Source organism: Rhipicephalus microplus, chromosome 8, assembly GCF_043290135.1.
Source record: "Rhipicephalus microplus isolate Deutch F79 chromosome 8, USDA_Rmic, whole genome shotgun sequence".
In the NCBI taxonomy this organism is placed as follows: domain Eukaryota; kingdom Metazoa; phylum Arthropoda; class Arachnida; order Ixodida; family Ixodidae; genus Rhipicephalus; species Rhipicephalus microplus.
The window spans coordinates 2,965,191-2,992,040 of NC_134707.1; the positions used below are offsets into that span (position 1 = coordinate 2,965,191).

The 26,850-nt window shown below is 48.2% G+C and overlaps 1 protein-coding gene across 3 annotated transcripts in view; it reads left to right on the top strand.

The window, feature by feature from the left end:
- LOC119165140 (putative Hedgehog signaling attenuator pxb) overlaps window positions 1-26,850 on the top strand; it is a 665,846-nt gene that overhangs the window by 548,861 nt on the left and 90,135 nt on the right. For all 3 annotated transcript variants that reach the window (XM_075870781.1, XM_075870780.1, XM_075870783.1), the window contains 2 exons: window positions 5,195-5,350; window positions 6,822-7,047. In XM_075870781.1, the coding sequence (XP_075726896.1) occupies window positions 5,195-5,350; window positions 6,822-7,047 (382 nt within the window). The remainder of the gene's footprint in view (window positions 1-5,194; window positions 5,351-6,821; window positions 7,048-26,850) is intronic.

Here is a 26,850-nt window from a genome sequence, read left to right on the forward strand (position 1 = left end):
GGCTCCAGACCACATGGAGGAACCAAGCTTAGGCAAATCCCACCCATCACTCCACGCTGGCCTAAGCGCCACGAGTTGGAGCTCCCTGTAGTGCATTAGTAGTATGCTCGCACTCACACGTGCAGGGAACGGTTGGCGGATGTCACTTCATTCTGTTTTCTTTTTAATACTGATTCAAAGATTCGTCAGTAGCCGGATCAGGATTAAAATTAAAAATTTCCGGACAGCCCCCATTTCGACTGCCGGTGAACCTGCAACCGTAAGTCGCAGAAACGCGTGGCGTCAGAAATGACGAGTACGCGTAGAAGATTATGCCGAGCAAACTTGTAAATGTGTGGTATAGGTGATCGGGGCTTCCGTCCCGAACCTGAATAGGTAATGGTGGTGAAAACAGTTTGACGGCTGCAGTACGGCCACGCAACGTGCAGCTATAAGCTAACAAATTCAGGTTTTCGTCGAGCCACTCGTGTGAGTGGGCGTTTCCGTGGCTTCTGTTGCGTGCCGTGACAAAACACGAGCGAAGTGGGCGTGACCATAGAAGATATCGACCGATCGGGGAATGCCATACGTGAATACGGAACGGAAACGAAATAGTTTTACGTCATTATGCGATAGCGTGTGGTTTTTGCTCCCAGAGCGCGGGATAGCAATGAAAAACTGAATGCTGACCGCGTTGCTATTTCAACGATAACATGATTTCAAAATATTTACACCAACTTAACAAAAGTATTACAAAACTACATAGACGTTTCGTTGCCTACAGTGGTGGCATTCCCAGAATGCACTGACACCAAATGAGCAGAGTATAAAGTTGGGCATGTTAGTAAGACATAGTTGATCGACGTAGCGCGTTTAGAAACATAGGACAAGGTAAGGGACAGAAGGGAGCGCTTACTTCCAACAAAATCTTTATTTCGAGGAGCGTACATATATATGCTGGTGTTTTCTGCCCCGAAAAAGCTCTCGTACTTGTGTATGAAAGTTGTTTCACATGCAAAACCGGGATGCTCTAAAAAGCACTTAACACTGTTTGTCACATGCGCGCAATTTGTAATCTATCAGATACCTCTTTCATGCGGTAAATACTACATAGGAAAAACTGGCAGGTGCATTAATGACCTGCTCCGCGAACACGCTTGCAACGTAAGAAATGGTCGAGATGGTTTTTTGGCACTACATTGCAGTACGTGTGACTGCAAACCACTTTTTCATGGTACGGTAATCATAAGAAAAAACAGAAATAAAGTGACAAGGGAGATTATTGAAGCAGAAAAGATTAGTAGATTAGGGCTGAACTGCGTCAGCACTCCTTCTCTTGGTCTTTGTGAAAAAGAATTGTCGTTTTATAGATCATAAGTTTTTAGCGCATGGAAATAGAGGGTTTTTCATCTGTCTATCTGTTGTCTTCGAATTTCGTGAGCATATATATGTACGCTCCTCGAAATAAAGATTTTGTTGGAAGTAAGCGCTCCCTTCTGTCCCTTACCTTGTCCTATGTTTCTAAACGCGCTACGTCGATCAACCAAATGAGCGGAAGTCATCTGGCGTCAGTGTCCATATGGCCCAGTAAGCGTCCGGTAGGAGACCCTGCTTGTTGCGAGCCGTTTTTAAATACGAATACATTTCTTAGTCGGCCTATGTCAAGCGTCCGTCGGTGTCCGCGCGCCGGCAGGAGTTCTTTCTCTGCACTTACTCCCTCTCTTATAGGAACAGCTGCGGGAGCGCGCGCGCGCGCTTATCCTCGCTTCTAGCAATCGGAGCAGGGAGTGCGGGCGGAGTAGCGGAGAGAAAGTGGAGAGGAGAAGCGCGCCCTGGCTCGCGAGCGCGTTCGCATCGTGCGTGTGTGGAGGCAGTGTAGGAGAGGGTAGGTGCAGTGCTTCGCCGCTCCTTTTATCGTGTTTGCTCTCCTCCCAGCGCCCCACTCACCCATCCCCTCGCGTGCGCCTCATTCTCGACCGATCGCTGGCTGATGAATGTGTCAATAAATGGTTACTGTAGAAACCTTCGTCTCGTCATTAACTTACGCCTATAAAGTTACTACGCCGTGTAACCTCAATGCAAGAAACGCATGAGGGGGGATTTGTTTATTGTGACAGATGAATCATGATTTCAGGACCCCCCCCCCCTTTCCAAAGGTGGTGGAAAAGAAGCGTCCGTGTTGTTTCAGTTGTCTTAAACGTTACTTGTTTTAATGTTAATGTGCTCGAATTAAATTGCACTTAAATTAACTTGCCTTAATATTATTTAAGAATGAACCCTTGTTATTTTTGTCATACAAAATTTGGTCTACACACTAGCCTACACCTCGCTTCTGATTTTGTGTGTCGTATGCTCGCGGGTGAGTTGGCACACACGAGCAGTTCCTGAAAACGGGCGCCTCGTCACTGCTCCAGTGAAATCTGCCGGTCGGTTCTTGCACTTCGTGCGGTTCATACGCACCGCTACGTCGATACCTCGTTTGCTTGCCTCGTATCGTGAACAAGTCTGTCTGCTGTTCCGCAGAGGCTGCACAGTTTTAGTAACGCAAATAATTCAATTCAATTCGATTCAATTTTTTTTTAGCGACCGATTCCGACACCAGCACTGCGCGAGCGTGGCTCTTGAGATGGGGAGGCTCAAAGCTGGCGCAAGGGCTTCTCTGCTCTCATTCTCGAAATCTCTCTCTTCCTCATTGGTCACCTTGCGCAGACCCTCAAACCCGGCTGCGCTCTCCCTCTCCACGGGATGTCGTCTGCTTATGGAGGGCCCGGTCTGTTTCCTATCTGCCGCGCGGGCGAGGCCCGCTTCGTCCCTTTTGCCTCTGATTGCTTCGAGCCCACGGGGGTTACTACACCCGGTCTTCGCAGTTGCGGGCAGCGCCGAACAACGTGCAGTGCGGAGAGCTGACCACCGACGCGCAGATTATGTCCCACTGCCGAGTGTGTGTGGCATTTAATTGCGATGATCGCGCGTTTTCCAAAACACTCCCACCGTTCGTTTGATGCCGTAATGTCCTGAGCAAGCGTTGCACGCGGTCTGAGATGTGGCCACTGCGCAAATGGGCGAGTTGTATCTGCGCCACTGCACGCTTTTCTTTCTCGAGGCGGTGGGATGTCGTTTCTACTTTTGTGCCGGCACCTCCCCACAGACGGGCGAGCGTGAGCGTTTTGCGATGCGCGCTTGTGTTTGCAGATGAGGTATTTTCCTGCCTGCGGTGCATTCGCTCGGCGAGGAGGGGGAAATGTAAAAAAGAAGTGCTTTCGTGTGTCCGTCCCGACGACTGACCTTCGCAATAAAGCAGTCCGGCCTATTGAAGAACCTGCTGGCAATTTCTGGTTTGGCCAGCAGTGCGGGGAGGCCTTTAGTGGGAGCCGGTTAGGAGGGGGAACGCGCACGATGGCCGTTCTCGATAGCCCGGTGATCTCTCTCGCTGCTACCGTCTTTCGATCGATAGCATCGTGCCGTCGTTTTAACCGATGCGAAGAAACGTCGTCGCGACGTCTTTTCAGCGTCACATGTCCTCGCAAACCATTATTCCCTGCCGCCAGCTTCAATTGCTTGTAGTTGGCAAGACGTTACCCAGGTCATCTGAGGGATCAGAAATCGTGTTTGGTGTTCTTGACTGGCTTGGCTTTGCTGCCGTTTACCGGAGCTCCGTTTCTCCCGAAAGTCAGAGAATCACGTGGATTTCGCCATGCAGTTAGCGCTTCACATATTCTACTGAGGCTGTTAGGGCGCCATGTGGTGTAAATAAGGAGCATTTTGCTGATAGCCAACTGGCCACCCTCGTTGATGCCACCTTCTTGGAAAATAGGCACCAAGCACACGCAATCACGGTGGTTATTAATATTTTCTTGTGAAGGTGTGGTAGATTCCGGTCTGTATTTGGGCGCCGGATGCTCCCATTTTCTTGCGTAGCTGTTTTTATATTGTTCTCATTCGGAGCGTCTCAGAAGGTGTCTAAAATGCATTTCTTCTTCTGTCCGTGCCCTGGAATGGTGCCAGCTCTCGGCTCTCCCTCTTCCACATTCTCTCAGCAATCACTTGATTTCTGAGAAAGTGTAAAAGAATGAAAATAAATAAAAGAGCATGACTCTTAGAAAAAAAATAGCATTCTTGGAGTAGTTCTGCTACACGACAATGACCGTCATCTGAATTGCTCGCATTTCCTTTCTTGAAAACCTGGTGTTAGCCACATTCCTGTCGGGAATACTATGCCACACTGATAACTCGCGCGCCGTTCGCGACCGCAAACTACTAGTACTGATAGCGTGAGGAAAGTACTCGAGGTAGATGACGATTGTTGTTGTGTAGCAGAAACACTCCCCAAATACTCGATTTTTTTAGAGTGTAGGCAAGTCGAACGGCCGCAGCCTTTCGCCGAACGCACTTTCGGAATTGTGAAGTATCCTCCGGTTTTTCGTACGTATAGTCTACCACAAAAGTTTACGGACCACGCGAGTGCGTGGCCAAAAACGTCTTCGCGACACTTCCGCTGCGTCAGCGGTGTTCGACCGCACCGCAGCGCCCTCTCTTAACGTGTGGCCCGCCTGTTTTCTGACGGCACAAATAATTTGCTCCTTTCACTTCCTTAACGCGGAGCTATTTTTGGCACCTGTGTCTACGTGCTTCTGCCTCGATAGCAGTTCATGAGCATGACTGTTATCAGCCGCAATCGTTATCAGAAAATGATACCTAGCCGACGGAAAACCTTCGGTGGCACGCCGCGACAGCTTCGATGCTGCTAGGAAAATATAAATGTGATCGCCATACTGCAGATAAGCACTCCACGCGGAAACTGCGAACTAACGATGTGCTACGCGACAATAGAAAATCGAACGGCCAGTAGACAAGAAGACCCGTTTCCGGCCTAGCACTGAGGTCGACGGTAGATGGCGTACCACTAGATGGCGCTGACAGGCACATTGGCACGCGCTCGCATGGTCCGCAAACTTTTGTGGTTGACTGTACATACAAAAATTGACCCACTGACTTTCATACATTTATGCGATTAGCCATCGGGTACATTCATCAATGCCAAATTGCTTGAACCAAGTTTTACAGCTAGGGAAGAACATTCAACGTTCTAATATAAGCGTCGCGTGATCCAACGGCGTCGGATAGACCGCTCGCTTTTCATTCGAGTGTCGTGCCTTGTTGTATTGCTGCTTATTTGTGTACTGGTGCATGAACAGCGTATTCTTTCTTGTCCCAGCCGGAGCCCTCTCGGACCAGGCGGGCCCTGGCAGCATGTCGTTTGAGTCTCCGCGGTTCGCGGAGCCTCCGGACGAAGGCGGCCCGGGCGACTCCGCGGCTGACGACGATGACGATCCGTTAGCGTCGCCCGACTGCGGGGATGACGTTGGGCCCGGTATGTCATTTTCCCGAACAACTTAAAAATGCCGTGTAGCTAGACGGAGTGCTGCTTAACCACGCATTTGTGGTGTTTCGGCGCATTTTGATTATGTACTCTTGAACGAACTCTTTTGTTGTTGTGCCCCGTGTGAAAAGAACCTTGTTCGAAGGTTAATCACTTGTTTTTGTAGTCACCCATGTCCGGTTCACTGTGTTGCAATAAAGAAAAAAAGTGGCAATAGTGGTGTTTCCGTCACTTTTGGGCGTCTACCGTGTGCTCGCTTGCTATCAGTTCGCTTTAATCATCGGGACGTTGGCTTCGTAGTTAGTCATGCGGCCGGCCCGTGTCACAATAGGGGGCTAGTAACATTGCACTAGTATACTAGTAGTTGCAATGGTGGTAGAGGTAGTGGTAAATGATATCCATATATCACAGATAACACTACCTAGTAAACTATAGGGGATATATCGGTATATACATAATGCACGGTAAATGTGAATAAATAAAAGCAGACGAAAACATTACTTGCGGGGCTGGCAGTGATCGGACTTGCGACATTCGAATAATGTGCCCGATGCTCTACCAACTGAGCTGTAGTGGCGGTCATCCTCCCCATCCATTTTATTGGGTCTTCGCAAGCGCCGCCACGACGAGTGTGGAACACTTTTTTCCCGCCTGTTGGCGTCAGGTAGCACGCGATTTCATTAGGAGCTGGCCAGTGATCAGGAAATGCAACACGAGGACGGGCGCACTGTTAACAACCTAATTATTTTCTGAAAACATTGACCCGCCATACCTTCGATCTGCGCCAGCACATTGAAACTGTTCAACAGTGCACATATAGAACAGCACAAGGTCATACGCCTTAAAGGAGAGGTCTTAAACTCAACAGTGACTCAGTTCAAGTGCTCAAGGACAGAGCACAAGGTAAAATCGATAAGGGGTGGAGGGGGGTGGGGGTAGAATATAGAAACTGCTAGCAAACGTTCACAGTTGAAATAAATATCTTCCCAGATGTCGTCATACGCGTCATTTCTGAATATACGGCTCCAGGAATCCACGAACACGCACGTGCCGATCGCCAAAATGACTAAAACTTGGACGGCCATTCTCAGATATAGTTTAGGTTTGGCGGTTCTGTTTCAGCAGATGTTGACAAGACAAGGGGCCTCACGAAAACAACGCTTTGCGCCAGTTTTGTCTGTGTGGCTTCCAGTAACACTTAGTAAGGAAATGAAAATAATAAAGTAAATAAAAGAAAAATTGGGCTGTCGAAACAGTCCTGTGCGCGCCACGTGTTGGAGACCCCTGTCTTGAAGCAATGATGACGGGAGCGAAACTACAGATTCTTTCCTCTTTTCAAATGCAGATGGCCATGTTTGATTGCATTGTTTCCATTCTGTGGCGGTGTTATTGCAGCGTGGCGGGCATGCGAACTCGTGGCGATGCAGCAACTGTTCTGTTTTGCCACACCCACACCTTGCAGGCTGCTTCCCCCGGCCCCCCGAGTTCGGCGTGCCCCCTCCTCCTCTGCCGCCGGGCCGGTGCTCGTCCGGTCGTCGCGCGGCCGGCGACGAGCTGCAGTTCTGCGAGGTTCGTCCCGTGGGCGCCGAACTGACCACGCCCTCGGCCTTTCCCTCGCTGCCCGTCATCGCCGTCTGCTCCTCGGTCGTCCTCGTCGCCGTCCTCGTCGCTTCGTTCCTCCTCTGGAAGTGAGTACTCTCTTCTTCTGCACGGGGCAGTCGTGGGACATTGCAGGAACCAGGAATGCATCTCCTTCATGGACATCGGATTTGTGATGTACCGCTGTGCGTTGTTATATACGGAATGACGTGGTACTATAGTTCACGTACACACTGTGGGGGTGTGCGTGTGGACTCGTTGCGACGTGCACTTTTGCCAGCACACTGTACTTTATCACGTTATGGTAACTTGTTTCAGAGTAGTATATGTTCTTTAAAGTTCCATTTTTATTTTTGGTGACAATGCTGTAATTCCTTTTTGTCTTTAATCACTTTCTCCCTCCTCATAACAAGGAAGCTAAAACAGAACGAAACATGCCTAGTGCACGCCCGATTGCGTTTAGAAAAGTCCCATATTTTGCGACCACCATTCCCGCACTGAGAAAAGTTGAAGTTGCGCCGGTCGCAAAGGTCTTTCTTACGTGCGCATGCTTTTTGAAGGATTACTAGCAGGATAGCTATGTCGCTGTACCGTGATTTGAACAATGCACGAACTGACAAGCCCTCTATCGAAACTCCGAGAGAGCCGAGAGGTATATAAAGGAGAAAGGGGCGAAGGTTGACCACAACATCAGAAGACGATTTGCTACCCTATGCTTGGCGTGCTGGTATAGCACACGCAACTCTCATATAAGTGAACTTTGAGGAACCCAAGCAAAAACAGCTCTGTATAGGCTCAGTAGTGTCCAGAATATGAAACAACTAAGCGTCGGGTCGACAGCGTTAATTTTTTTCTATGGAGTTTATACAGGTGTCTGCCCCAATGTGAACGAAGTGCGTAACAGTTACGTTGCTGCGTATATAATGTCGCTAAAAAGAAATTAAAATCCAATATTTTGATTTTTACTGGTGCGCCTAAACGTAGGACGTAACGAAGCTGCCCGGAGTTTTCGCGCACCTGTTCTGCCGAAGATTGTTGTGTGTATATTGGCTAGGATTCACCTTTCCAGGCGGGCGTGTCAGCTCGTGAGCTACATCGCCCCCCACGTTCAGCCGCATAGCAGTGCCAAGCCTCGCTATAAAGTTTAAAGAAACCATAAAGAGAAAAAAGTATTTCTCGCTTATTTGTAAATTATAATTTCTCAATGCAGACAACACCTTTTTTTACTGATAGACGACGCTTGGCGAGCGAGAAAACACGCGAAAATAACGTACCAGTGGCGACGTCATCTCCATATTCCCGCACCAAACGCTCTGACGTCACAGATTTCGGCGGTGTCTGCAAGGTCGTACGTTTACTTTTTGACCGGTAAAAATGAAGTGCATCGTTCTCCGAGGAGGCCACCGGGTCGAGATGCCAAGTTTCAGAAAATTGCGTTGCGCCAGTGTCACCAATATACGAAAAATTTGTTTTAAAATCCGTGACGTCACGCACGAATACTTTGGTGCGAAGTTTACAAACGAAACATTGGTTTTGATCTTCTCTTTTATGTATTAGTTGAAATAATGACATCCGTCTTTTGAGAGTACATTGTATCAATCCAAACCGAGCCATTGTGTTCCTTTCTTGCGGAACCAGATCGACGTGGTCGCGAGAGAGCGGCGTGTGACCGCCGCTCTTTCATTTACCGTTTACTGCGCCAGGAGACGCCGTTTCGTGGCAAGGCCGAACAAATGAATGCGACAGCAACAAGTTAGAACGGTATACGAATCGAGGCTTTAGCAGCTGACTGCTCTAGAATTTGCTCTGACATACTCTGGCGCGAAGCAACATGGTCGCTCCAGTGAACGAAATAGTTGTCATGCTGTCTGTCGCCTCGGCGCGAAGTAAACGGTGACCATACAGCACGTAGAAGGCCATGAGCCGTCTGCGGGTCTCTGTCGAGATAGCATGCGCCCGTTTGGTCAAAGATTGCAGTTCCTTCTCGAGCAGTTCAGTTCCGTCTCTTCCACTCCCTGTGTTGGCACGCCTTCATGCAGCGCCCGACCCAGGCGGCTGGTGCTTTTCATCCCTGCTTCAGCCGTGTCCATCGGCAGCCTCCGCAAGCCTTTACTCACACGTAAAACACAACACGCTGGACGACGTAATCGATTTGGCCTTTATGCGGAACATGAAGGCCCTTTCACCCTATATATGTTTGTCGTGTTTCCATCGAATAAACAGTTGTTAGTTCGCGCTCGTGTGTGTCCTACCTTTGCCGCAGTGTGTTATTTAGTGTTCAATTTTAGCGTGTTGCGAGTGTCAACCACGATAATCATAATCGTCAGCCTGACTACACCCACTGCAGGGCAAACGCCCTTCCCTCATTTCAGCGAGCACCCTGGTCCTGTGTTTTTAGCAGGCCCCGCGAAGGCCCATCTGCGCACCTAGCTTTCTGCCTCGACCTTCTCTTGTGCACCAGCCTGTAACTCCTAATGACCAGTGGTTTACCTTGAAGGTAGAAGTGGGGCGCGGTACGGGACACTGACTGTAGGAGAGAACAACAACACAGGCGCACTTTACAATACATTTCGTTTACCCTTACCTTTTGCTACATGCTCTCGGCGTGCCCATTTCTCATTCTCGATTAGGTGTCCTTAACACAGGTTTGCTCCTTGATCTTTTCTTGACACTCAGCGCTATACCTTTCTATATAATGCGCTGCGTCGCGCTCAATTAAACTCGAACCCTTTTAGTAAGCTTGGTATGTGAATACATCAACATGTAACCATATAGTCAGAGCACAACTGGGAAGCCTTCTCTGTGTTCGTGCCACGCTCTCGTCGTGACCTTTCCGCCTGTGACTGCATTCAGGACAGTTGTGCACCTCTCGCGTTTTCCCAGTTCGTTCCGCGCCTGCAGTGGGCGGGCGCAATTTTCGGCGGCGCCGCGGAGTATATACGCTCCGGGGGCACAGTCCAACGGCCGTCCGCTGTCCACTCCGCCTGATGAAGACGTCGACGTTGAGTGCTCGAAGGACATCCGTCAACTCCGGTTCCGGCACTGCTGTCGCGCGCTACTCGGGAGAGCCAGTGATTAGAGCGTGTGGCGGTGACGCCAAAATCAAGACCGAAAGCCGCGAATGAGGGCCTTGCGTGATCGGCCGCTTCCCTTGCGAGGACTTCCCGCAATTCGACTTATGCCGGGAAGATTGCTGGTGGCCAGGCAGGCCGAGTTGGGGGAGGGGGGGGGGTAGTTGCTTGAACGTATAGACAAATTCCACCAGACTTACGTCAGGATAATGCGGTGGCGCTGTCTTAGTAGGCAAAAGACGCTCTGCCTACCGCCGTTTCTGCTAAGTTTTGCAATGGTGCATGTGGTGTTCTCAATCAATCAACGAGAAAAAAAAACGGTATGGTGACGAGCTGCGTCGGGGTTGAATGTGAGTCGCGTCTCACAACTTAGTTTCGTTTGCTGACGCACATCGCAACCATCAGCGCTTACGGCTTTCGCAACGCTTATGGCGTCTCACAACGTGTTGGCGCACATCGCAGCGCTCAGTGCTTATGGCGGCAGTTATGTGCGGACGTCGCTATAATTTTACCCATAATGTCGGCATTGGCCTACCTGTGTTTACAAACATGGAATGGGTCTATAGTAATACACGGAGCAAAACACTCTGCTTACTCTTGTCTCTGTCGTGCAGGGGTTTCATCCCATTAACCTGGCCGCAGTCGTACAAATTAGGACCAGCAATAAAAGAGAAACGGCAGGGAAGTGGGTGTTTGAATGTATAAATTTCCCGCAAGTGTCGCTATATTTGAAAGAAAGACCTTACTGCATACCTCATGTACAGACAATTTCTGCAGATTTGGTGCCAAGCTGGTTCCAACAAGCTGTCGGCAGAGAGCGCATGTTTTTGGGCCACGGTGATGAAAGAAGTTTTAATGACACGACTTCATAGTTGGGGGTATTTCTTTGAAATGATAAATGTAAGTATATTCATGTATGGGAGAATTCATTATGCTCCCGCATTTTTTGGGCTTCTTTGCAAAAGTCGCTGTTTTTTTTTTTTTTCTGGCCTCTCTTGTAGTGTTTATCTCATCCCCGGCTCCATAGGATCTGGCAACTCTGCCTGTGCAGAGATCTCATCCATTTCTCCTCGAGCTGATGCGTACGGAAGGACACTGTGCTTTTCACTTTGTCCTTCCCACTGCCCTTCTTGTGTAACTGCGTCTCTTCCGGCGGCGGGGCTTTTCAACTTCCGGCGGCGCGTGACCACGTGCTCTCTGACCGTAACATCCGCCGGAGAGCATCAAAGGTCGTCACGGTGCGTAAAGGCCCTCCGCATCCGGGGCTAGTTCTCGACATGACGTCGCGTGAGCCTGCGTCGTGTTCGGGGGCGGGACTCTTTTGAAGCTGTTAAACGGGTATGAACTGGAGTTCCAGAATGTAACCTTTTGGACGCATACATATATATAAACAAGATGCGAAAACGCGGGCTGCACATGATCTTGAAAACTTTGCCAATGCGGACAAGCATAGTCAGCGCTTGTGTTGTGTGCTTACCGTTTCTTGTTTGTCCGTCTTCGTTAAATTTTGCGCTACTGTTCTCGACATTAAAATGCAGTTTGCTTCGAACGCCATCCCTCGTCCTTAATTTGCAGTATAACGAATCGGAAGGTGTTGAACCTCAATTCTTACGCGCGTCAGATGCGAAACGAACGTTTATTCGATAGCAAGCTTAAGGTTTCGGCCGAGTTTGGCAGCTGGCTTAGTCCAACGAGTTTCATATCCTATAGATTCATTTTCTGGACCCAGTTCACGAGGCTTTTATGAAATGCGCCGCAGGTGCTGGTATTGCAGCCTGCTTCCACATTGCTATTCTCCAAAGTCGTGGCTGCCGACCTTGCTTCCTGTAAGGTGCTTTTTTTTTCTTTTTGTTTTACACTGCCGACGTTTCTTCTGAGCTGTGGCTGTTGGCTGCTGTCGTGCACTTTCACTCGCACATGTAACATATGCTCCGGTGTGGAGCTCGATGTTATCGATTTGGACTGGTATCGTAACATGACCGAGACGCCACCGTCACAAACTCGTCCACTGACTGCTTTGAGAAAAAAAAAGTGGAAATGGCCTCATGCACAAAATAATCCTAATGAGGACAGGTCGCTACATGAAAATAATGCTGCCGAGGCCGCGTGTGTTTCCCCAGCAGTTTATTAAAGTGCGCCCATCGTTCGATGCCGCTTTCCAGAAGTTACAGCATTTCAATTCGTCGTGAAAGTTTCTCATCGATTCCATGTGTCCTTCCGGTGTCCTTAACGTGGGGGTGAAGGAAGTGACCACTCGGTGGCGATTGGTGGAGTCTCTTTAAAAAAAGAGAGAACAAAATATTTCGAAACGTGGCGACGCAGCACATCGGCCATCGTTCACGTGGACCGGCCTCTGAAGAATGGTCGGGTGGCCGACGTTTTTGGCAACATGGCACGCCAGAAGACGGCGAGCAAGGCGTTCCCGTCGCCTTTTCCCCGAGACAAATCGTCAGAGGCGGCAACGAAAAAGACCACAGATGTCTGCGCGTCCGTTACTCTGCGCGGCGCTAAAGCTCTGCGGCGGCGCCGAGGGAGGCTTTCGTGAGGTGCGCCTAGGGAAGCGGTGAGACCGTTTCCACGACTCGTAAAGACCACCTGTCAGGTGCCAGTGGATTCGGCTTGTGCGTGTACTTAGTGGAAACACAGTGTCAATGGGAATTAACAGACAATGAAGCCAAGGAAACTATAGGGGGTGTTATTGGTAGTGAATGCGAAGAGAACTTGAAGAAAAAAACGGTGCTGACTGGCACTTCCTGGTTAAAATGCACACATATATACTCTACTCTATAGTGTGGACGGTGGGATGACGACCGCTGTAATTCTGTTGATACAGAGTGGGTCGCAGGTGCCGTCCCTGGGACAGCGCAAGTTATTTTTTTGTCCTTCCTTCAGATATAAATTGCTGCTAGTTCTCGTTATTTTTGTGTAACATAATATATATATATATATATATATATATATATATATATATATATATATATATATATATATATATATATATATATATGCGCCTCTCTGTTGGGTTCGTCATGCCTTATTGAACGCCTGTACTATTGGCGTGTGTTTGTCGTCGTGGTAGGTGACATGATATATGTTTTACAGCAAAAAAAGCAGCGCAGCTTGAATCATGGGTCATGAAAGCAGACAGCATTAGTGGTAAATTCGATCTGTCTTTTTGTCGTTTTCTTGTTACTTCTCATTGTCGGTTGTTGCTTCTCTCCACTGCGCAACATTAATAACTTAGCCTAACGAGCAACAGACACGACAGCCATGCGTGTGTCCTCCGTACATTCTAAAGCCGATGAAGTGCTCCTGAAGAACAGCAGCAGATTACTCACGAAAAAAAAAAAGAAAAAACAGACAGCTTGCCGCTAGGGGTGTGAAGCCTGAAGGAACTGCGGAGCTGAGCAGCCTTCTTGGTTTCACCTTCGGTATTCTCTACGTTTCCTGCTTTCTTTCTTTCTTTCTTTCTTTCTTTCTTTCTTTCTTTCTTTCTTTCTTTCTTTCTTTCTTTCTTTCTTTCTTTGCATTTATTTCGATTTTCTTCTTCCCCTGCACTTTTTTTTTCTTTCGATTTCTCGCTTCATCCCCACTTTTCGATATTTATGTGTGGTTTTATTTAAAGTCCTTGGCACTTGACATTGTCATCATGGAGCTCGAATAACAACAGTTCAGGAAGAAGGCTTCTCTTTGGAAACGTGTTCGCGTGCTCAGATGTCCATCGCGCTTTGCCAGCGTTACGCTAAGCAACGACGACAGCTTACGACGCCGTCCTGGCTTCCTTAAGTGTTCCGGAGTTTGAAGAAACAACCTCTTTTGGTTCTGTGCTGCAATTAATCATCCCTTAAAGGGCGCAGTCCCGTGCCGTACCGCGTCTTTTTTTGAAGCTCCCGTTATAAAACGGAACTGCAGTAGCAGATATCAAACGGGGCGCCATCTTGCGCGCTGTTTCACGGCGAACGATACGCACACGTGTGCGAGCTCTGGATTCGCGATAATCTTTCCGCCGCCGAAGTGGAGGAACTCTGCGAGCACTGCCTTCATTCATCACGGTGGACTCTCTGACAAATTGACTGGCGCGACTTTTAATCTTCTCTAAAAACCTCGTCGTTTTTGCCGCTTCTGCGCAGTCCCTCGTTTCGTTTTCTTTTTCCTCCCGCTTGAATTTCTATATTTAATTTTCTTGATGCTGGTCGGTCCGGGCGGACTTTGGTGAAGCGACGTCCTCGTGATCGCTTTCGTGTCTCGCGGAGCTTCCTTCTGGGCTGCTGCAGCAGTCGTTTCCAGGGCGCGATGCTTGGCCACTCGGTGTGGTCCATTACTTAGGAGGAGCACACCGGCGGGACTGACACCAGCCGCACTCGGACACCATTACTCAGGGCTCTGTTAGCGTGACTGCCAGCGCTGCCGCGTGCTGTTCGGCGGAAGGCGTTAATGGTTGCGCCAGCGGCCGCGTGTCTCGTCTACACCGCGGTGCACTGCGATGCGCGTGCTGAAAGTACGCCCCGCTGCGCACGCGTCGCGTTATCTGCCACGCCCCGAGCGCCGGGTTGGAATCGAACCCGAGACCTAAAACCGTTTATGGTGTGTGTAGTCGAGCGTGATTCATTTGCAGCGACGTGCGTTGGCGGTCAATAGCATCCTCGTGGCGTGGGCGCCCATGTCAACTGGCATATGTTTTTGTTTTATTCAAGAACATTTGTTACTTTTAGAGGCACGTTGAAGGTCCTGACCCCTGTAGCTGCGTTTCGGTGCTCGACGAAGCAGCATAACCAAAAAAAAAAAAAAACACCCATCCATACACTAAAACCATATCGCAGTGGGGAGTGCTAAAACTAAACCTATTCACCAGTTTTGAGGAGTATTATAAATAAGGAAAGTAAGACAAGAAACATGAGGAACATGAATAACATCAGCAACGTAAGTAGCGTAATCAGTAACATCAGTAAGTTGTCATTAATAAATGACTCTACTGACCTAAGGAAATAAGCGTAAATTTAAGAGCTCATTTTCGTTTGTTAAACACAAGATAATGACAAGTGTGAGACAGTGGTGCCAAAAAAGCAAAGTAACATATCAAAAATACAAAATATTACTTAGCCTGTCAATGATTGCAGTGACAACAAATTAATGTGGAGCACAATTAACTGTATTTGCATGTTTGTCCTGTGTACAAGAAAAAAAACTTATTCAAGCGTCTTTGACTCGCATAACTAATAATAAAAGTTCTAGAATGCATAAAAGAGCAATAATGCTATTATTGGGTTTTGTGTGCGAGAACAGGATGTGAGGCACCGCAAACACTGGATTATTTTAGGGACGAGCCTTGTCACTGCGAAGTCGTGGCTTAGCACGCGCTGGGAGCGGTGGCCGCATGGTGGCGGGGGCGCTCGTGGCGTTCACGCTGTTTTTTTTTTTTTTCTGTGGTGCACCAAGAGCTAAAAAACGCGCTCTCCCGTCTCTCTCTCTCTCTCTCTCTCTCTCTCTCTCTCTCTCTCTCTCTCGTGGACATGGAGTGCTCTTCGTTATGGATAAAGACACGACGGCTCGCAGCGCGGCAACCCAGACAAGCCGAACCACACTTGCGGCCTCGCCAAGCTGCAGCGGCTCGGGAACGTCGTCGTCGTCTCGAATTGCATGTTGCATGCCATACGAGAACACTCAGCTTTACATTCCATAAAGTGGTGGGTCATATTGAAACGAAAAAAAAAGAAAACGCCGGCCGCATCTCAACACCATATGCGCATTACAATTAATGAACAACTTTGTATATACTGTGCGCACGTGTTGTAACGTCTTTGCATGATTGAGCGGGCAATGTAAGAGGGTTCATGATCCCCCGGAGCTTCGCCCGCTCATCATCATTCACTTCATAGATGTGCTGTTTTGGTTTGTTTGTTTTTTCTGGCCAGCTGGACTTCTCTAGCTTCGAGCTGGCATTGAAATACTGACTGTCGGCTGAATATAAACGTTCGCGCTAAAAGAGAAGGCACACAACATAAATGTTAACGCGGTAGAGTTTCGGCACTTGCATATAAAGTATCCCTCGAGGACAGTCATGTACTCGGACACAAGTCACACACAACGAAAGTGAAAGTACCACTTTACCGCGAATACCTGCAGCACAAAAAAGGAGGACTATGCAAATGGAGTACGGCCTTTGTCGGCTCAGAGTCTCAGTCCGCCTTGGTGGTAAGTGGTTTCTGCGCTCGGCTGCTGACCGAAGGTCGCGGGTTCGATGGGGCCAAGCGGCCCGTGTTGGTTGGTTGGTTGGTTCCTCAACACCTTGGCGCAACCCACCTAGGGGGATAGGCCATGAATGGGACGGTGCCTTGCTTTTTAAATTAATTCACTTCTTGAAAGAGAGGGTTGGATTAATTAGGTAATATAGGTAATAATAAAAAGGTGTTAAATTTCAAAAAAAAAACCCGGCCCGTGTGCTGTGCGATGTCAGTTCACCTTAAAGAACGTTGGCTGATCGAGATTTCCGGAGCCCTCCACAACTGCGTCTCTCGTAATCGTATCGTGCTTTTGGGACGCAATACTCCCCCGTGAAAGCTGTGTCTTATTGGATCCCTCTGACGTCACCCACCGGCCACTCTTATCGATGCCTACTACTTCGCTATACGTACATCGTTGATCGAAAGTTTCGCGAGAGCAGACGTTGGCCGCCGCCCTTTCGTATTTGGCGAACAAATAAGCTCGCCGACTCTCGCGTTCAGCGATCTCCCCGCGCGAAGCCCGAAATCGGAATGCGCACCTCAAGAACTGAGCGCAAAAGGCAGAGCGGGTGCATAACCAAGCCACGCGAGGAAATTGAAAATCTGCTTTCTTCGAAACTGCTCGCTTTGCCTCCTCGCCTCGCGTATGGCGCGCTTCCCCGAGTGTTTTATTTTCCCGAAATTAGCTGAGAAAGCGCACCTGCTAGCTGGAAGGAAATGCGCGCCGTGTATGGCGGAAACCAAATTAGTCTGCCTTTTTCTTCGTTTTCTTGCGTTTGAATATTTCTTCTTTCCGGCGGGGGTGTAAAAAATGGGCTAATCTACTTCGTCAGCGGCGGTGCGCCGCGTTATTAGCCGCCATTTCTCGAAGCTTCGCGGTGAATAACGATTGTCCGCTCGTTTTTCCAACGAGAGCTGCTGTTCTTTAAACAAGGAGGGGCGAACAATGATGAATAGTGTGCATACGGCGAGCATAAAATTGCTTTCCAAAGCAAAAAAGAAGTGTACCTGCAATTTGCCGGAAAGTGCTCAACCATATATATATATATATATATATATATATATATATATATATATATATATATATATATATATATATATATATATATATATATATATATATATATATATATATATCGCTACATAGCCAGGAAGGCATGCATTAGCTGCTGCGTATCTGGTCTGGAATTACAAGGTATATCGAAGTTCCTCAGTTCTGATGGCATAAAATTGAATCTTGCATCTTCCGGCGTTACGTTTCACCCGGCTACGCACGCTGTGCCCTATACCAAGAGTGCTTTCTTTGTGGGGTTCGGCCGTAATGATTTTTTTTTTCCATTGACATTGGCTTGGCTGGGTGAGCGAGGGATACGAGAACAGCGCAGCCCGTTCGTCGATTTACTCAGTCTACGATGCTGCGCGATAGAAACCGCGGCAGTGGGAGTTGTTTGCTTGAGTCTCCTTATATAGCATTTCCTTATCGGGACATGTATGGCACCGTTATTTGTGGTCGAAATTTTTTCTTATTCATTTTTTTTTCTTTTTCGTAGCTTTCTAGTGATGAGCACTTGCAGGGCTGTCGGTCGTCGATTGTCTTGGCAAAACCACGTATAAAAATAGAACAGCAAGCAAGGGGAAATATAAAAAAATTAAAACGCATAGAAAAAGAGAGCAAGAGAGAACCGAAGAGAAACAACAAAAAGGTTGCCCAGCTCCACACTTCCTGCAGACTCGGCACGAGAAGCTGCGCAATGGTTTTATGTGGAAGCGCAGGCGTAACATCGCTTACAGCGGAGCATAAGAGGCCGACACACGCATTCGAACATATTTGTTTCGTGTATAAATTTCGGTAGATATCGCTTTAACGTTCCTCAAATCCCGTGTTTTGCCTTGAACGTACTCAGTGGCGGTAACGTTGCGGTGATCTAATATATACTTTTTTGCTTCTATTTTATTTGCATCCTCTACATTGAGAATGCGTAACACACAATCATTACAGTGCGTATCAATAAACATATAGTTTTCTCCAGCCACAGCTGCACATACGGTGTTGTACTCTCTGCTGGCACATAAAACGGGAGTACACAAGACGAGTTTCTGCGGTGAATATTGCTTTGAAGGGAAATGTACCTTCCTGAAACACGCAGACATTTAGATTGGTAGCCTTTAAAATGAAAAACTGATTTTTTTTCTTGTCTTCTGGGGTCAACCTTTGAAGAACTGAGGCGCGTTTGTAAAGCCTCCACAGTGTGTGAGCGTGGTGCAGTAGTGGATCGCATGACCGGCATCCATTGTCGCTGACCTATCGGTCGTGGGTTCGACTCCCACTGACGGAACTTTTTTCTTTGCCATCTAATCACGTACCTTTTTCGACGTAATTTCCGTGACAGAAATACATAACTGAAATCTTGGTAGACACTGGCATAAAACACTTTCATGTTTAAAGAAAAGGTTAGAAAAACTGCATGAACAGTGTTCAATCCAGGGAGAGAGAGAGAGAGAGAGATAAAGATGCAAGGAAAGGCAGGGAGGTTAACCAGACGCACATCCGGTTTGCTACCCTGCACTGGGCAAGGGATAAAGGGGAGAAAAGAGGTTGCAGAGAGATGAGAAGGTACATACAATCACGAGCACACTCGGGGAGCACACACAGTCTACAGGCGGTCGCTCAGGTTTTTTGACTTTAGGTAAAGTAGCAGTGCTTTAGTTGCTTTCTGCGCAACTGAGGCAGATGCCCAAGGTCCTAGTATCTTCTGCACACAAAATGGTCCGGGGTCAAGTTGATTCAAAACCAGGGAGAGTGTGTGTTATTCATAACGCCTGGATACGGTCATCCTCAACCGTGTTTTGCGGACGTTTTAATGAACAGCGCAGCTCATTTCGGACGCATAAACTGAGCTTCCTAGCGTATGGCTTAGAAAACACGGCGAATGAGGAAGCGCGCCCTTTTCATGATGTCTGAAAGAGGCGAGAAAAAAAAAAAAGAACAACGGCGCTGCAGATTTTGCGGGGCCCGAGTGAGGATTGCTGCGGTGGCATAATGTGGCCGGCTAATTGGGAAAATTGGGAATAATTTCATCGAATGCCTACTGCGGCAGAATCAGCTCGGCTGTTACTGCTGGTGCGCTGGTGGTGGCGTCATGGGGTAGAAGCACGTCGGGGGTTTCCATTACGAGGGCGCAAGATAAAAGAGAAGGGAAGAGCGAAAGCAAAGAAAATAATAACAATAAGTTGGTGCATGCGCGATCAACTGCCAACGCCGGCGCTTCAGAAACGCTGCGCAATGCTTGAAACCGCAAATTAGCACGCACGAAGGAGGCAGGCTGCTTTTCTCGCTTCCTAATTGAGCTTCTCTTTCGGGGTGGGGTGTTAGCGCGTATATAAGGGGAGAGAAGGGGGGGGGGGGGGGCGTTGCGCGCGGACCCACGGAATGGAAGTCGGCGCATAAAATTCGCCGGAAAGCGTTGTCGTTTGTGCGCGCATGACAGAACACTTCTGCAGGACAGCGTGTGCAGAATGACGTAGCATTTTCCTGCTCGGTTCGTGTTTTGCTACCGTGTCGTTCTTTTCTGGTCGCTCCTTTGTCCTCGCAACTGGAGCGTTCTGCGACTGCTTTCGTTCTTGAATTCCATTATCTTCTAAACACTGGCTTGCGTTGTCGTGCCCGAGAAGAGTGCAGCTTTTTCAGGAAGGTACTGCTGCGTGTACCGCCTGAGGGACGCGACTCCCGCCCCTTGGAAAAGACTGCGGCCTCCTCCTCTCCTTCTAATGATGACGTAATAAGGGGGGCTCCAACCGAGCCCGCTTAACGTCCGGCCTCGAGTCTACCTGGCTGATACGTAACGCGGGTTAATTGTTATGCACTCATCGCTGTTTCACGTATTATGCACCCTGTCGTTTGTGTGCGTGTTCTATTAGTTTGTTTTTTTCCTTCTTTTTCGTCTCTCGTAATCGTTCGCACATGCGCCCTGTGGCTTCAGAGCGTTGTGCGCACGCGGCATACTGTGTAGCGGTACCCTCGCGCAGTGCGACACCTACGGAATTGTGTGTACAATACAAGAAGGCTGTTACAGCTCGGGGCGGGAACGTTGGTCCCCTTCTGCCTGCGCCGCCGTTCTGGTGTGGTTTTGTGCGCAGCGCTGAGCCCCCTCTGCTGGTTATTTCCCCAATTAGTGCGGCGGCGAATGCAATTGCTGTGGAAGCAGCGTGCATGGGGCTGAGTGGCCGAGTATCGCAATGCGCGTGGCCTCACTCTAGGAGGCCCGTTATAGCGAAATGTGTCGCAACGCAGAGACCTTCTGCGGTTGCTTTTTCTTTTTTTTTTTGCATTGAAGGTAATGTGGTCGAGACAATCGCAGCTCACGAAAGATGCACTCGGTTGCACTAGACCGCGGTGGTCTAGTGGCTAAGGTACTCGGCTGCTGACCCACAGGTCGCGGGATTGAATCCCGACAGCGGCGACTGCATTTCCCATGGAGGCGGAAATGTTGTAGGCCCGTGTGCTCAGATTTGGGCGCACGTTAATGAACCCCAGGTAGTCGAAATTTCCGGAGCCCTCCACTACGGCGTCTCTCATAATCATATGGTGGTTTTGGGACGTTAAACCCCACATATCAATGAAAGGTCGCCTCTCCATCGAAATATTTTCTTTTGTGATGCGCGCTGTGATTGACACCTCTAAGGCTGGCACAGTAAACTTCTGTCCGGCATATAAAGTTTATAGAGACAGTCGCTGGCGTCCTCACTAGCGCACCTTGACAATCTATAGACAAATCTATAGACAAAGCTATAGACAAAACTAGTCTTACATGTTGTTGACCGAGGTCATCGTTGCTGAAAGCGACGAAGGCAGTACTGAGGTGTATAAGCGGTGGTCACTCTGTGTGTGTGCGTGCTGTCTTTTCGCTCTCGTTCCACTTTTTCCTATCCTTCTTTCATACCTCTGTCACACGGGCACCCGCGAGCACCGTTTAACTCCCTCGTCCTTACGACAATGGAGATGCGGTCTGTGTCACACGGCTACCCTTACGTAAACGAAGGTACATGAAGCATTTCGAAAGGGAAGTTTGGCGACCTCCTTTTGCCGACTGCTATAGGTACTCTCGTTCCTGTAGTAGTCTGCAGCTATGAAAAAAAAAATTAACTAGCACAATATTGCCGCAGTGAAAACAATACATTTTGGCAATACTAAACGTTCTGCCGTTGCAGTACTCATTCATAACGTGTGTTTTTTCAGATATATATACGTCCACCATAGTACAGCTACTCTCCACACCGATGCCCTCCTCACCGTGTCTCGCGAGTAGCTCAGGGATATTTCGCCCGTGCGTGCGGTTGTTGTCGTCGCCATTTTTGGGTTTGCCCGTGAGATGACTGACAGCGCTGCATCACCTTTACCAGCTGAAGACGCAGCACAGTATACAGAGGACAAAATGTGGGCTGGCGAGGCAAGGAAACGCAAGAAATATCGTACACTGGCTACAAAATAACTAGTTGTCGAGCATGGCCCAATTGTACACGAACATTTTAGGCACAAAGTGGCCAGCGTCGCTGCCAGCATCGCTACATTTAGCGAATGCGTTCTCACTTGAAATAATGTTTGATGCTTTGTTCGCTTCAGACCTACTTAATGGTGTTTTTTTTTGTGTGTGTTTGAAACCGGCATAACGAACATTCACAGGGAAAGCAACTAGAGATGACATTAGAATACTTTTGCGAAAATCAAACAGCGCTGGCTGAGCCCCTCGCGGCAACTGTTGCAAGCATGTCATTGCTGTGTGACACTGGCACAACTTCATCTTCGTCGAACTCGATCCCTCGGGGAGACTATGTTGACGTAGTTCGACAGTTTGGTGGTGGCCGTGTAACACGGGTATCAGTTTCTATCATCTCATCTCAGGGTAGCAAACCTGACGTTCTAGCCTGGTTAACATCCCCGCCTTTCCTTCTCCACTATTTCTTCTCTATTTAACATAAAGTGTGAAGAGCATGCTGACGCCTTCTACCAGATACCACACTTAATCATACATGCCACCTGTCATTAAACGATGTAGTTCACACGCGTTCTGTAATTAATTGTAATTCGTAAGAAGGAGAATACAGAAGCGCTCAATACCAACTGGCTTTATTTCTTTCACTTGTTCGGTTAATGAACACACCCGCAATAAGAAATGGCAAGATTGCCACGGTAATTGGGTTGCTTCTCGAAATAGCGCACGATGATCGCTCACTCGTGCATTTGTGTGTACGGGCAAATTCTCGGAGGAAGACAACGGCTTCGGAATAGTTGCAGTGGTTTTGCAGCAAAACGGCTAGAAAAGAAAAAGAAAAACGAGCAGAGCTTGTGGCCTCGTCCGCATAGCTTCCTGCAACGTATCGAATGACGGAGCACTTAAATAGATGGCCGCTTTTGTTTTCCTTTTTCGCCCTGTGCATCTGCGGGAACGGAAAATCCATCTTGGCTGGTTGTCCACGTATCGTCGGGAGCTCGCGCCCGGGCATCGCACGCGACCCAGTCTCGCGTGGCTGGACATACAGCGCCGCAGTCGCCAACGCCCCACGAGTAAACAAAGCGCAGAGAAACGCCGACTGCGCGTGCGCTCTGAAAACACTAAACTGCAACGCCTCAAAGCAGTGCTTCGAAAGGCTCCGGGTTAGCTTTGAATACCTGAAATTGTTAGCCCGCATCTGTGTCAGCACGCGAGGCCTCTCTAGCTATTTGATGCGAAAGGAAAATGACCTCGTGAAAGCGTTTTTTTTTTTTTTTTTTTTTTTTTGAGGCAACTGTTGATGCGAAGAGACGTTGAAACACATCGTATGCGGCTCCAAAACGGCAGGAAGTTTGCGATGGAGAAATTTGTTGACTGACGTTGTATACCGAAGTTTCGACAAGTGGACTTATCCTCGTCAAGGTATAGCCTTTAAAAAAAGACAAGCCTACATGTCGAAACGTCGCTTGAGCGTCCAACCCATATTTACAGACTTCTTCGTCTAACTCTCGATCCTCGCTAAAATGTGCGGATGAAAGCCCTCGCCCTCGCTCGCGTATATCACAGACCGATGCTTGTTGTATGCATTCTAGAATGTTGTCCTGAGAGGTCACCGTGGATGAAGGCCATGCACAGTTTCTTGACATCAATAAACTTTCACCGATGGCTTCCGCGGAAATTTTCGCAGAGTGGTGCGTGCACCCGCACATTAATGCTTATTTGCACTTTTCTAGCAAATGTAGTTAATTTGGTGTCAACCCGCATTGACCAATAGCGCGTTTGTCGATGACTTGGAGTAGTTGCGTGTAGTTGCGTGTTCAAGAGGGAATCGACAAGTAACATTTATCAAGCATTGGAAAACGTCCTTTCAACCGAATTGAGAGTAGCCTGGAAGCAAATTTGAGTTTGAGAGGACACTAAAATGAAACAGTGACTTGCTTTAGATAGATAAACTGCACATCTAATGCCATAAATTTTACTGACATTAGTTTATTGTTAGCGTATGAAATCAAAGTTGAAGCTTCATTTTAAAATTATGCGCCGAAATTTTCACGGTTCACGTAACAAGTTATAAAATGTATCTTTCGTATTTTCGTGAGAATGGCTCACCAAGGTGGACATGTGGGCACGTTGGTATTCCATGATGAATGGTAATAGCGCACCAAAAACGAGGACACAGAACGGCGCGCACACACACACATATATACATAGCGCTGTGTGTGTGTGTGTGTGTGTGTGTGTGTGTGTGTGTGTGTGTGTGTGTGTGTGTGTGTGTGTGTGTGTGTGTATGCACGCGTTCCTTTTGCTCTCGTTTTTAGTGCGCTATTAGCATTATTCGACATTGGCTTGTTGAAAATTTGCGGAACTTCGTGTGCTTAATCTATGGCACCCACAGAGTACTATGTACTTCATTTATATTAAGTATGCAGATACCTCGTAGACGCATTTTCTTTTCGCGTGTTTTCTGGCTTGCCAGGCGTCATGTCGCGGTAAGAGTGGTGTTTCTGGAATTGTGAAATTGTACTTACGCGAAAAATTGCTTCGCTTTTTGGTGTCCCTTTATGCACGTGATTTCGTCATTCGTAGTTGCGCATATTTCGTATTTGGGGGACATTTTTCATTATAATTAGACGTATTGTCGAGAATGGGAAAATTAAATTTCCACTTCTTTCGGACTTTTGTTTTTTGTGTGTGATGGCTATCTGCATATTAGCTCGGTATAGGATCTGAGCACACCGCCAGAAAAGTTCTCTGATCTTCCTTACGAAGTTTCTTGCCGTTTCGGGAGTGCATCGGATGCCCCCCATGCCAGCGAGGCTTGTAGTTTCCTTTGGTTTTCTCCGCAGACGTCTCGTGGTACTCGGATAGACTCCTTCGGAGCAGCCGGAGTGCAGATTAAAAGAGACGCGTTGTGCAACCGAGGCACGTTCGGAGGCAAACTAGCGATGAACGAGGCTGCAGCCGCGGCGATCGATAAAGCGAGCCTCGGCACGAAGGAGCCCGGCCGATGATCGATTAGTCCGACGGCGGTAGCTCCTCCGTAATCGTTCTGTCATTCCGGGCCGCGACGGTCGGCGCGTGTTCGGCGGCGGCGGCGGCTCGTGCAGGAATTCCTACCCGAGATTGGCTGCGCGCCGTCTAGCTACCCGACCGAGGCTCCGTTTTGTCTACTTTGGAACTCCGGCGGCGGACAAGTTTGTGTGCAGCACGTGTGTGTGTGTAATATCGGGGTTTCACGTCCCAAGACCACGATTCGATTATGAGACACGCCGTAGTGGAAAACTCAGATAAAAACTACCATCTGTGGTTTTTTAACGTGCGCTGACATCGCACAGTATATACACGGGCTTCCATTTCGCCTACCCCGAAATGCCGGCATCGAACCCGTGACCTCCGGGTCAGCATCCGAGCGTCGTGACCGCTGTGTCCTTGTGGCTGTCCAATGACCTCACCGTTGAAAACCGTCACTCTTGAAAGAGTTGGTCGTTTGTTACAGTGAATAATCGGATGTGGATTGGTTGAAGTGACTTTACGGGAAAGTGGACGAACTAATAATCATCAGATGGGAAATCGGAGCTCGCTGAAGATTCGTCTGAAGCAGGGAATCGCGAAGGCTGCCAGGTCGGAAAGGTGCAAAGTGTCCAAGAAATCGGAAACACAAGCCACTGGCAGTAAAATGTAGGCTTTACCATCTAGCGTATGTAATATTCACTTATCGACCATATGCACTTCCATTAGCGCGATTTTATAAATGTGGCGGAGTAAAAATCTTGAAGTGTCTACACAGGAGAGCCCACGTGACCAACATAGCGGACTGCGCGAATCGCGCTTTGAGTTTTCGACACGGACACATCAAACTTGCGCCACCATCAGTAAACTGATATCTTACGTTTGTTCGCAATAAGTGAGAATATGCATGCTCTGTTCGGTATCAACCTAATTTATCGAAAATACTCGTGTCTGCTGAAAATGGTGCAGCTCGCTTTATCCCCTCTGTGTATTTTTATCATTGCAGTGTTAGCGAGCCTATAACTCGTGGTCACCTTACCAATCTAAAAATGGCAGATCATATAACGATGCTCGAATTTTATCGCGCTAGTGTCGAAGTATACATGCATAGCTTCTACAGCTGCATAAACCATCCCAGAGTGTTTAACCGTCTACCATCGGGTACTACACCGCTCCTGTTAGCTCCTTTTCGGGGACACCTGCACGAAGCTGCTACTGTCGTGCACCACTGTATAATCCTCATCACAAGTTTAAGGTTACTATTCAATTAACCTGATTAGATCTCGTGCCACAACGAAGTAGCCATGCTTCCTTAAACATGACAGAGACGTATTTATTTGAGAACATAATGTAACACTTCTTGGGCTCATAGGTAAACATCTTAAATTATAGCTGCTCAGATTCAATTGCACAGATTGCTGACTATAGCAATTCTTTCTTGCGTAATGTCGAAGTGTCATGTGCTGTTGAAAAAGCGGCAGTTTTCGCGCACCTTTCGTAACTTTTTTCCCTGGAAGAAGCAGCAGAAATGAGAGTTCTTGCGACGATAATGGAGGGAATACAACAAAAATCGCCATTGCTAGGGTTCAACAGGAAATAGTAGTGTCTACTTTCGCTTTCGTGTCTTGTGGAATGTTGATTTCAAGGAGCCAATATTCCTTAGTCCGCACTCTGAGCTGCGAGTCGCACTCTTGACACTTGGTCAGATGTCCGATTTTTGATGTTCTTGAATGCACAGCCCCCTCGGTTGTCGCGTTCACGTCAAATGACGCGTTCAGCAATTGGTGGCGGGAAAGCTGGTGCCGTGGAGGCCAGTTTTTATAATTGTCTTACGTCTTCGCGTTTTGCACTTCTTTGTAGAAGATACTGTACTGCAAGGCGACCACTTTACAGGCTCGTGTAATTAGTTGCGCAGTGTCTTAGGTGTCCATTGCTGGGGCCGGCAAACTTGAGAACAGGGGCGAGCAACGTCGTAGCGGACGATTAGGTCATCACGCAACGTATAACCGCGCGAGATTGATGGCAGGATGAAGCCATCAGAGATGGGCTCAGAGTAACTGTTATTACGAGGATTATCTCCGGGCGACTCTCTCGAGACCGAT